The 12,709-nt window shown below is 41.4% G+C and overlaps 1 protein-coding gene across 1 annotated transcript in view; it reads left to right on the top strand.

Annotated features, from left to right (window-relative positions):
- The window catches only part of JAG1 (jagged canonical Notch ligand 1), a 54,099-nt gene extending 41,683 nt beyond the window's left edge, over positions 1–12,416 (top strand). Inside the window, exons 16-26 of the mRNA XM_063316237.1 lie at positions 1,145–1,258; positions 1,837–1,950; positions 2,036–2,152; positions 3,022–3,049; positions 4,343–4,428; positions 5,587–5,700; positions 6,375–6,484; positions 6,574–6,810; positions 7,444–7,575; positions 8,140–8,290; positions 9,664–12,416. Of these exons, the coding sequence (XP_063172307.1) occupies positions 1,145–1,258; positions 1,837–1,950; positions 2,036–2,152; positions 3,022–3,049; positions 4,343–4,428; positions 5,587–5,700; positions 6,375–6,484; positions 6,574–6,810; positions 7,444–7,575; positions 8,140–8,290; positions 9,664–10,121 (1,661 nt within the window). The 3' untranslated portion in view covers positions 10,122–12,416. The remainder of the gene's footprint in view (positions 1–1,144; positions 1,259–1,836; positions 1,951–2,035; positions 2,153–3,021; positions 3,050–4,342; positions 4,429–5,586; positions 5,701–6,374; positions 6,485–6,573; positions 6,811–7,443; positions 7,576–8,139; positions 8,291–9,663) is intronic.
- Positions 12,417–12,709: the final 293 nt, after the last annotated feature.

The raw sequence follows: 12,709 nt of genomic DNA, 5'->3' as shown, positions 1-12,709 counted from the left end.
ATCCCATCCTACAAGCCCTTATGTGCTGATACTTTATTTTTCCTATTTGTTTTTGTTGCTGTTGGGCTGCCTGGGACAGTTGTCTCATGCTCACCTCTCTGAGTAGCTGACAATAACTATTAATTGGTTTTATTCACTGCAGCTTTTAGGCAGCAAAATCCTGTAGCGCTCAAAGCAGCTTACCAAGGAGAAAAAAAATACAGCATTAAAATAAGAGCTATCATAAAGTGTAACACAAGCAAAATAATGCCCCAAGCCACAGCCTTGACATCCAAATCCATAGCAGTATAGATTTGGAACAGTGTTCCAGGCACCAAGAAGTCTGGGAAATGTAGTTTTCCCAGAGCATCTGAGTCGTTTTCAGGGAAATCTGGTTATTGTCCCAAGCTGCTGCACCACTGGAAGGGTACCTTTGCATTTCATTTTTCTTCTCACAATGTGCTCGTATAAGATGTGAAACAAATGTTCTTGAGCAAAAAGGATATCCCGTACAGGAGAAGCTCTCTTTTAGCTTTTGTTTTGCTCCACCAAGTTCTCTGTGTGCCTGAGTTGTAAACTGTTGTAAAGTTAAATGAATGTTGGTTTCCAGTGATCTGAGTTCAGTATGGGGTGTGTGGCTTAAGTACTGGACTACTTTCATTACAAGGCAGATAGACTATGAGCTGAATAACTTACTGGCAGATTTCACGGAGTTACACTTCTAGGTATTTTCTTCTCTTAAAATTATTATGTGTCCAGCAGACTTAGGTTTTATAAAGTTTTTACCAGAATAAGTTCTTTACCTTCTGAATTTCATATTACTGTTGTCATCAGTCTTAATTTTGCAACAATAATATTAACCTCAAGGGGAGTTTGCCACCGGCCTGCAGTGCCTCAAGGATGCCTGGGAACTGTTAGCCTTTGGCCTGGAAAAGGTGTAATTATAAGGCCTTGTCTTCCTTCCAAGGGACTTGCAAGGATGCTCGATAGTGAGACAAACTGAAACACAGGTGTGGAGTGCAGAATAAAGATGATCTTGGAGCATTTAATCCAGGGACTAGAGAGTAGAACGAGGGATAAGAATATGCAGACAAAGCATACTCTTCAAATATTTTTAGCTGTTACAGATGGGTAATCAGTTGACGTTCTCCTCTATTATCTCCAGATATCAATGATTGCAGTAAAAGCCCTTGCCACAATGGAGGGACCTGCCGAGACTTGGTCAATGACTTTTTCTGTGAATGTAAAAATGGCTGGAAAGGAAAAACCTGCCACTCACGTGAGTGTTTTTAATAGCTTCTCCAGACTTATACTGTTGATACTCAGAATGTCATGTTTTATGCCTGAACTCAATTGAGTTCAGTCCATGTGTTGATTGTCTTCTGAGCAGAAGGTGATTTCTGTTCCTCTGCCCTTGAAATGTTCGAAGTCTGTTCAAGGCCTGCTGCTTCATGAATGCCAGTGCTGAAGTTACTTAATGCCAATCTCTGTCTTGCATGAGCTCAAGGCACGTTTCTTTTCTGTGGGCCTAGCGTTTTACAAAGCCACACCGTGTTGAACGTAGGGATCAACTGGGGAAATGTTCCCAGCCACGGCCTGATGGTGCCCTTTTTTTATACCCCCCTTTATGTTAGCAGATTCTAGCAACATTGAGGACCAGTGCTTATATGGGGGGCACAGTTGATTCACATATGCTACCATGACTAAGTGGGAGAGAGAACATTGCAATAAGCTTTAATCAATAGATAGGGCTTTAAAAAAAAAAAAAAGTGTGTCAGACCCAGATGAATTTGAAACCAAGCTGAGTGCAGCTCACCCATCATCAATTTTGACCTCTTGGCTTTTCCCCTCCGGTAGGTGACAGTCAGTGCGATGAAGCCACGTGCAACAATGGAGGGACGTGTTACGATGAGGGCGATGTCTTCAAGTGCATGTGCCCTGCAGGGTGGGATGGAGCCACTTGCAACATAGGTATGAACCTGTGGGTCCTTGCCCTTCGTTTTCCCAGGTGTGTGCTGAAGAGATGGGCAGCAAATGTTTTATGTTTCCTTTACAGCAAGGAACAGCAGCTGCCTGCCAAACCCCTGCCATAATGGGGGAACATGTGTCGTAAGTGGAGATTCTTTTACATGTGTCTGCAAAGAAGGCTGGGAAGGACCTACATGCACGCAGAGTAAGCTTTTTTCTCTCTTTCTTCCACAAATACATCTGTAGGGGCTTTGTTGAGCCAACAGTGCCCAGGGGAATTGGAGATTGAAACCAGAAGTGGGAAGCTGTTGGATGTGGGACCTGAGCCTCACCTCGTTCTGTTGGCTTTAATGACATTGTAGGATGGAGCTTTGACCTGGGCCTGAGAAAAGTTGCAAGCAAGATAAGTGGAGGCAGATGTCAGGTTGCTCCTCCACATGGCTTTGCCTTCCTCTTTCCTAGCGCCACCATTCAAACCCGTTCCCTGTGAGATTCTTTACAGTAATCCTCCTCTTGGATCCCTATCCATCTCTGGATTGTGCAAGCTGCAGATCTCTTTAGATTTTTTAGTTGTTTTGTCAGAATGCATCAATTTGAGCCTGATGCAAAAGTTAGCATTCTTTACCATTCGGAATACGTATCTCTTGAGCCCAGGAGTTCTGTTATGACCAAACTGAACTCAGTCTTTCTGCTGAGCACTGTTCATTTTAGCTGGATGATATTTTTATGCCTCTGTGTGTGTGTATAAAATCTGGGATAGCTTTTTAGTTGTTGCCACTGTTAAATAACCAAGAATCAAAAAGCCTTGCCAGTTCACTCCAAAGGCTGTAGAGAGACAGAAGTAGTAGAGCTTTGAAGGAGGTCTTCGCATTTACTGTACAAAAATAGAATGTGGTCAGTTGTTGGTTAATTGAAAAGTAGCCAACAAGATTTTTTTTTCCATCTGTGTGATCCAACTTCCTGCTTAGTGCAGGAAACCGAGATTTAGAGGCTGTCCACCAGAAAGGCCATCACTCATCCATTACCCAACTTGTCTTACTTTCTCCTAATTTTGCCTCCCTTTGATCTCTACAGATACAAATGACTGCAGTCCACATCCTTGGTAAGTCACTTTCTTGCATCTGAAAATATAAAACCCAGAGAAAAAGAAGATGAGGAAGGGGGGAAGAAAAAGCTTCCACCCGAGCCATTTCCTTTCTCCCTGGACTGCCATCTCTCTATTTATGCCCCAAATATCTTTACTTAGAAAGCTCCTTTTTATTAGTCGTGTGGTGGACATTTGGGGTGGTTATTAAATCTTCTTCCTCCAAAGCCTTTGCATGTCACTGAAAACCAAATTCTTCAAGATTTCCTTCATCTTTGCTGGTTTATCATTGTTCTATTAAATAACAAGCTCATTATAGATAACTAGGTATTCTATAAAACTAATAACTATATCTTATTAAACCAGTGCAATTTATAGTAGAAGACAACTCTCCTGTGTCTTTGTAGAATACAGGTAGTCCTCGCTTAATGACCCCATGTCCTGACTAAGCAAAGACCACACCGAGACGAGAAAGTCTGTAGTGTTTTATTACTGCTATTGTAGACAGAAAATCCTACCAAACTGAAGACGCTTGGGAAAACCCAGACAGATAAACCCCCAAAAGTCAAGGCTGGTCTGTTCTGGGTTTCTTTGAATGACAGCTCAAAGTTTCTAAACTATGCATGTGTTTTCCCCCCTGGATAGGGGCCCCCTCCTGCTCACCATCAGTACTCATGACACCCCAATAGGGACCAGAAAATTGGTTGTTAAGTGGTACAGTCATTAAGTGAGTTACCATGTGAACAGACCTGATTTTACAACTATTTTTATGACAGTCATTAAGTGAATCACCATGGTTATTAAGTGAATTCAGCTTCCCCACTGGACTTTTTTTGCTGGAAACCGGCAAAAAAGGTCACAAATTGTGATCATGTGACTGGAGGATGCTGCAACTGGTCATAAATGCAAGCTGGCTGCCAAGTGCTGGAATTGCAATCATGTGACCATGGAAGTGGTGTGACGATCATAAGTGCAAGTACAGGTCATAAAGCACTTTTTCCAAGGCTGTTATAACTTCGGACCACCATTAAACAAATGGTCATTAAGCAAGGACTACCTATAGTTAATATTTAGAATGGGTTATTGTGGGTAGCCTGACCTTCCAGATGTTGCTGGACTTTAAATTCCAGCAGCCACAGACATCAGAGTCCATGCTGAGGATTGTAGTTCAAGGCAGCAAGTTTCCCTGGTGTAGACACCTATTATATTTTGAATGTCACCCTGCACTTTGTGAAAGTAAGAGCCAAAGGACTTTGCATTACCTTTTTTTCCCCTTCCCCCTCTCCCCTGCTCCCCATTCCTCCCAAACAGCTACAATAATGGAATCTGTGTGGATGGAGACAATTGGTACCGCTGTGAATGCGCTCCAGGTTTTGCAGGTCCTGACTGCAGGATAAGTAAGTTTCTGAAATGGTTTGGTTCAAAAATGCTGAATTAGAGCTTGCAGATTGGCTCATTTGAGTAGAAGATGCCATGAAATTGGTCTTTGATTGAAAAGGATTTCCCTTACAGAAAACCAGCCCATCTTAAGCAAAGACAATTTAAAAACCTCCTTGAAATCAGTAGGACTATATAGTAGATACATATTGTAGGGTTGTATATGTGAATTTCTGAAGATCTTTGCTGGATCTGTCCCAGCTTCCTGATACCCATGGTGGCCAACCAGATGCTATAGGCTGTGAGGAAACATTCTTCTGTGTTTTCCTGCCACTGGTACTTAGAGACATGGTGCTTTCAGTGCTGGAGATAATATATGCAATTACTATCATACCAAATAGGCAGTCATTGGATATTTATTTAATCCACTTCTAAAAGTGGTCTAAGTTCATGGTTATTACCATGCCACCATAATAGAATCCCATAAATTAAGAATGTGCTGTGTGGAACTTCTTCCTTATTTGCATTCAAAAGCTACCAGTTTTTTCTTCTGAATTGGGCCCTCAGGTGTCAGAGTTTGCTCCTTCCAAGGAAAAGCTGTTTCAAGAGGGGCTATGAGGGAGAAATAATTTTCTCCCCTGTGCCCTTTCATTCTGAGAATGAACTTTCTTATGGCAAGAAACTACTCAGAATGAAATGTTCTCTAATTAGAGTAATTTTTGCCTTGGGCTCAAACCTTCTAGTAGCATACGTCGTTCCCTGTCATTACGAACTTAAAGGTAGAAGAAAAGCTGTACTTCTTAAGAGACAGAAATCCAGTTAGGGGTACAGAATACAGAATGTAATAGAAGCTGTTGCTATCAGAAGAGTGTATACATTGAAAAGGGCATCGTTAGCCAAAATCTGAGATCATCATCATAGCACAGTATAAGAAAGCTTTGTATGTTCATAAGCAGCATCTATTCTTGTGTTACAGAGCTTCTGAAATAAGGGTCTGGAGTTCCCTTTAATAATTATTATTATGAAAGAATATAGAAATAATTTTAAGAACAAGCATTTAATAATAAAAACACTCAAGTTTTACAGATTAAGACTCTCAGTAGTTCTGTTAGAGTTAATTGCCAAAGCATGTACCAATGAATTGCATGGATTCCTCATCTTCCTCCCTTCCTCTCCAGATATCAATGAGTGTCAGTCTTCACCTTGTGCTTTTGGAGCCACGTGTGTAGATGAAATCAATGGATATCGCTGTATCTGTCCAGCTGGTCGTGGTGGTCCCAGATGTCAAGAAGGTATTCCACCTCTGATTTAAATTGCATAATTCTAGTTAGCTGTAACAAGAGGCATTGTTGGTGCACCATTTATGTTTAAAAAGCCTTCTTCCTCCTTTTGGACAGATTATTACAGTGCTTCTCAACCTCGGCAGCTTGAAGATGTGTGGACTTTAACTCCCAGAATTCCCCAGCCAGCAAATTTGTTGGCTGGGGAATTCTGGGAGTTGAAGTCCACACATCTTCAAGCTGCCAAGGTTGAGAAACACTGGATTATTAGGTTGAATAGACAAGTATTCTCTGGGATGGGCCATATTTCAATTAGCAGGGAGCAAAGATGTGTAGATAATTTTCCTATCTTCCCTTCAGCCTTCCCCCTGTGCATTTCATCTAAAGTCTCATTTTGAGTCAGGGATCTTGTAGATGAGTTCTGTCCTGACTCCCAGGAAACACTCTGAGACAGGGAACTGTTCTCTAATGTTTATTTGCTAATACATAACAGTAATCCTAACAAACTGAACAAGCGTGGGAAAAACCCAGCCATATAAACCCCGCAGGTTAAGGCGGTCCCAATCTCTGCCTTTTGGAATGGCTCACCAATTCCTCAGTGCTACGCATGCGCTTAACAGTCTGGAAGGGAGCCCCCTGCTCGCCATCCTTACTCATGACAAGTTCCTTAAGTACTTTTATCTTAGTTTCAGGAAGACCTTGTGTTGCCAGTGGGCATATTATTCCAGATGGATCAAAATGGGATGACGAGTGCAACAGCTGTCAATGTGTGAATGGAAAAGTCTCCTGTTCCAAGGTACCATCTTAGATCTCTGAACTAACATGTTCTTTGCTTTTCACCTTTTTCAGAGGGCCACTTAACAATTAAGTGTTTGATATCTTTAGGTCTGGTGCGGTCCAAAGCCTTGTGTGATAAATGCCAAGGGCCACAGTGAATGTCCCACAGGCCACACCTGTCATCCTGTTAAAGATGATCACTGCTTTGTCCCACCCTGCGACAACGTAGGCGAATGCTGGCCGTCGAATCAACAGCCAGTGAAAATGACCTGCAGTTCAGACTCTTACTATCAAGAACATTGTGCTAACATCACCTTCACCTTCAACAAAGAGATGATGACCCCGGTAAGTAAGCACACTCCAGGGAGGATCCAAGAAGCTCCTCCCAACGTCTTACCTTGCAGCAGAAGCAGTGTCTCACCCAGCTTGTGCCTGTGATCTGAGAAAACCAATAAAGACATTTCCTTCTGCACAATGTAGGGTTTCAAGCTTCTCTCCAGCTGTCCTAGGTGTCCTCCATGGGATCTTCTCATATCTGTACATCAACTCTTTGACATAGGCAACAAGATGACTCCCGCAACGCTAATCAAGAAGCTTTGGTCAGCACTGACTTAATTTGGACTTCTTATTGCCAAACTCAGCAAAGTGCCTCAAAGCCATTTCACTTACTACTTTTTCAAAAAACCCTCTAGGAATATAATTGCAAATGCACTCCTCGTGCAAGTCTGCTCATTGGGGAGCTAAGATAAGCGTGTCTCTGGCCTGAGTTTGCTTTTGCAAGCTCAGGTTGATGGTTTTATAATGATCTTCTCTGCTAAATAGCAAATATAGGATATACAGCTCTAGTTGTAATATGGAGACAAGGAGTCTTGTGTGACTGTAGCCAGAGAAAATTAATGATTCATAATCTTTATAGATCCTCTGCTGTCCAGGTTCTCATGCTTTCTTGCCTGTGCTGTTTCTCCCCCTCCTGGGTAGGGTCTGACAACCGAACATGTCTGCAGCGAGTTGCGGAATCTGAATATCTTGAGGAATGTCTCCCTCGAATATGCTCTCTATATCACCTGTGAGCCATCGCATTTGGCAAGCAATGAAATTCACGTGGCAATTGTAAGTCTAACCCTGGATGGGGCCTGTGTGCTTTTGCCTGGCTTTTGAAATGCCTGGGGAGATGGTCTCCCAGCCCCTCTGAAGGAGAGAAGAGGGCCAAGGAGGGCTTCCTCTTGCCATTTCCACTATGTTGGACGGCATTAATGCCAGCAGGAGAAAATCATGCTCTGTGGCTTTTGTTTTTTTCTCTTGTTTCTTTCTAGGATCAATTTCTTCATACAAGTGTGAAGTTTGTGTTAGCCACCTTGGGAGCATAATAATGGGATGTTGTAATCTGAGTCAATAATAAAAACACAGTGGGCATTTTTGTAAATCCTGCAGTGTGTTTGGATCTGTTGAATGGTTTTGAAAAGTGAAAGGGTGGCTTTAATTGCATGTAATTAACAGGTCTGTTGGTACTGAATTAGCAGAATCCATGGCTGTGCTCTATTGGCTCAAACAAAAGCTTCCCATATTGGTTATCCTTTGTCCTGCACTGTTCTCAAAGCCCTTTGTCTTATTTCAAGCAGGAGCTGATTTTTAAACTCTGCCTTCCCTAAAATATAGCTACTCTTCTCCCTTCAGTCTGCTGAAGATATCCAGGAGGAAAAGAATCCAGTAAAGGAAATAACTGATAAAATTATTGATCTGGTCAGCAAACGTGACGGGAATAGCACGCTAATTGCGGCTGTAGCAGAAGTCCGGGTCCAGAGGCGGCCGGTTAAGAGCAAAACAGGTAAACTTTTTCAAGAGGAGGATGGAATTTTTTTTCTCCCTAAAGTCTCTCCTAAGTCTGCTTTAGAAAAGGTGCCTTCACTGAGCGTGACATAAAAGTGCTTCCAAATATAATAAATTCTAATACGTGACTTGAAATTATTCTGTTCAGTTTGTAACCAGGGGCATCTTCAGGAGTGGGGGTCAAAAAAGTCAAGTGTCAGCCACAGAACCAATGCCCCACTCCCTTTTACATGCATTACACACAAAAAGGGGTGGGACTTTGATTGCACAGTCGCAGCTGACATCTTGATTTTGTTTTACCCCTCTTGTGGATGCCCCTGTTTCTAACAGGGAAGAAAAGCCGTGCGGCTTGATCCAATAAAAGTTCTTAGGAAGAGCTCAAAGTTGAACTAGCCCTATGAGGACCATAGATATAATCTCCTCTTATGACTCTGGGTGGCTCACAACAAACGAAGAAATTAAAATATAACATAAAAAATGACAAAGATAGCAAATGCAATGAAGTGAGGGGCCTTCGCGGCTCTTCTAAACAACAGAGTGGGGGCCATCTGGATCTCGGGGGGCAGGTGCTCCAGGGTCCTGAGAGATGCCCTTGTTTAACTGAAGGGACCCGGAGTCCGCCAACCGTGCAGGATCAAATCAGCCAGAGAGATGTTATGTGAGAGAGGTCATTCTTCAAGTAAACAGGCCCTATGCCACATATGAATGGCCTCAACCCATTGTTGAACTGGCATTACAAGAAGAAGAAAAAAAACCAAAGCTCTTCTTAGAATGTCAATTAGGCTATGTTGATAACCCTTAAGTAGGAAGATCAATATCAGATATCAAGGATTACATGCAGGCTTAGTAATACTTAAACCGTACCTTTATACATCTGTGAGACATGTTAGACATAATTACTCTTGATCCCATTAATTTTGATACATTTCCTCTAAGTGAGACAGTCTAGACCCAAACCCTGTGAGCCAGTTCTAGTTAGGTCAAGAATGACCCTTCAGAACTTCCATGGCACACTGCCAATCTTGAATCTAACAGAGAAGAAGGAAACATTCTTTGACTGCAGCTTTTGTATTTTAAAACTTGTGTAATGTCCTAGTCTGCATCTTTTACAAATAATTTTTAAAGTTAAAAGGTAAGGAATTTGTTAGCATGGGAAGACTTTTTCCACCATGATGCCCCCCCACCCCCCGTTATGTTGGAATTCAACCACCAAAATCCTCCCCAAGGAACCAGGGCCAAACGACATTCTAAGAATTGAAACTCGACATTATGAAGCACCAGGTTGGGGAAGGCTGGTGTGAGGCCTGTCATTCAATGAAGGACCTACCCCACTTCTTGAAGTGCTAATGGTGAATCCAAATTGCCTTCCAGATTTCTTGGTTCCGTTACTGAGCTCAGTTTTAACCGTGGCTTGGATCTGTTGCCTGGTCACTGCCTTTTATTGGTGCATCAGGAAGCGCCGAAAGCAGAGCACTCATACACACACCACCTCAGAAGACAACACCACCAACAACGTGCGGGAGCAACTGAACCAGATCAAGAACCCCATTGAGAAACATGGGGCCAATGCTGTGCCGATCAAAGACTATGAGAACAAGAACTCCAAAATTGCCAAAATAAGGACACACAACTCAGAGGTGGAAGAAGATGACATGGACAAGCACCAGCAGAAAACCCGATTTGCCAAACAGGCAACCTACACGCTAGTAGACAGAGATGAAAAGCCACCCAACGGCACTCCCACAAAACACCCAAATTGGACAAACAAACAAGACAACCGGGACTTGGAAAGTGCACAAAGTTTAAATCGAATGGAATATATTGTATAGCAGACAGCAGGTGCTGCTGTGCAGGGCCTTTACCTATCAATCTAAGGCAACTCGGAGCTTGTAGTTCTTAAAACGGTTGTGTAATATTTTGAGTCTAAGGCTATTATTTGCTTAATATCCCTGTGTTAATTTAAGTTTTGACAAGCTGGCTTACACTGGCAGTGATAGTTGCTGTGGTTGGCTGGATTACCAAGTGCTGCATTTCACATCTATGCAAAACTAGTCAAAAGTGCCCCCGTGTCAATTCAGCCACAGCTGATGCATCCCAGGAAGGTTTCATAAGGAATCGGTAGGGTTTGATTTAGCTTTTTTCCTGTAGCGGGAAAGAAATATATACATATTGGTGGGTTTGTTTTGTTTTGTTTTGTTTTCCTTCCTTCTCTCTCGAGATGTCGCAATCTGTACTCCTAGAAAAAATGTTTTATTTATTTATTGAATTAGAGTTCTTTTGTATATTGGTTTTATGGTGACATACAACTAGTTCTGTATTTGAAAGTGCCTTTGCAGCTCAGAACCACAGCAACTATCAAAAAAAGTTTATTATTTATTTTTTTATTGTAATTTTTGTTTGGGGGGAAGGGAGGGAACAAGAGGATTCTTGTCAGCAGTTGCTGGTAAAAAAAATGAAGAATTGAGAGGAAAATGTGTCCAAAGTAGAAGTTTGTATAGTTATGTAAATAATTCTTTTTTATTAATCACTGTGTATATTTGATTTATTAACTTAATAATCAAGAGCCTTAAATATCATTCCTTTTTTATTTATATGTATGTGTTTAGAGCTGAAGGTTTTTCATAGCATTGTAAGCTTATGGCTTCTTTCCTTTTTTTACTTTTTTTCATTGTTACATGTTGCCTACACGCCAAAATTTAAATGTTCTGAAATCTATTTCGTCTTATTTTTAATTTTTAATGATAGGAAGGGCTTTCTAGCCTTCGATGCTGACTTTTTGTATGATGTCAAATGTCGCTCTTTTATTCCTTTGGAAACACCTATAAGTATCACATTCATATTTTTTTGTAAAATACCAGCCAAGGCAGTTAGATCTAGACTTTTCTTTTTTTCTTTTTATCCTGGCTGCTTTAAAGAAGGGGTGGGAGGGAAGGAGAGGATGACAGGCAGATCATCTGCTTCAGAGCAGTTTAAGGGAACACAAAGGAGCTATAACTTCTGTAGATGAAATGTGAGTTGTGAGTGGTTGCATGTAATTAAAAAAATACTGAATTAGTGGGTGAAGTTGGAAGCACCACAATCCTATTTTGTAAACTCTTGATTTCCCCCCCACCACCACCAAGAATAGTAAAACCACCACCTGTAGATTTGATTTCTTTCCTTCGTAATCTACTATATGTAGAAAGTATTCTAATAAGCTAGTTGTTGAATACTTGAACAGTAGAATGTCCAGTAAGATCACTGTGTAGATTTGCATAGATTCCACTGCCCGCCTTAAAAAAAACAAGGGAATCAAAGTGCTATTACAAAAGTTAGATGATCAAATAATTAAAAAAAAAAGGATTCAAACATTGACCACTTGGATCACAAAAGATAACTTGTATGGTAATATTAGTGTTACATGAACATGAAAATACATCTCTTGATGTGTTACTCCTGGCAATAAATCTTGAAAAATATTTATTAAATTTTTTTTTGTATAAAACTCTGAAAAATGAGCTTCATTTTGCTGCTGACTTCAGTGTCTGGCAAGACATTTTTCATAGCATTAGCACCAGGACCCTTTCCCAACCCAGTGCCATCCACGTGTTGGAATACAACTAAAAAAAATGCCCAGATTGATGCCACCTGTGGAGTAGGACCTTCTAATGGCTCCTTTAAAAGAGTATAGAGCCATCAATAGGGCAAGATGATATTTGTGCCCCACATAGATACACAATCCAACTGTGCTCTCACTTAGGTATATGTAATTGCACTAGATCCCAGCTTCCTTTGCTTGCTTGAGACTGGAAGAAACGGGGGCCTCGTGTAATCATGTGCATCCACTGCCACTGTTGTGGGAATGGGGAGTGGTCATTTCACTACACTCTTGTCTAGAAATTGTAATTTAGCATATTTGGAGTACAACCAATTAGGAAAGACTGGCCTCCAATCTCACGAGCTGAGCAATAAAGTATAAGGCTACAAGGTGGTGGTCTCTTCATTGACGAGCTTTATGATGGTGCAACTCACATGTGAGATTTGGCTGGGTTCAGAGAGTATACGAAGCCATAATATGGTGTGTTTGCTTTTGCATATTATGTGAACCTAGCAAATTACCATTTATTAAATCATGGTTAAGCAAACTATAGCTTAATGTGATTTGTGAGTCCAGTCAGCATTTCCAGTGAGTAGACTTATGCCGGCTGCCCTGTACCAGGTTTCAGCAATTACGTGTGTGAATCTGGTCAATTGTGGAACAGTCCAACTCAGGCCAGCAGACTACTCCCGTGGAGCATATTAAATGCCTTTTTCTCAACATAAACCTAAGTTTCTTCTGTATATTCTCTGAATGCTACCATCAACCTTGGATTGAAGACCCAGGACCTGCCGAATGGCCATATTTTCCTAATGTTTGTTAAAATTCTTTTCAACTTGA

This window comes from Candoia aspera, chromosome 1, assembly GCF_035149785.1.
Source record: "Candoia aspera isolate rCanAsp1 chromosome 1, rCanAsp1.hap2, whole genome shotgun sequence".
Classification (NCBI taxonomy): domain Eukaryota; kingdom Metazoa; phylum Chordata; class Lepidosauria; order Squamata; family Boidae; genus Candoia; species Candoia aspera.
This window is presented reverse-complemented; position numbering and strand designations above follow the sequence as displayed.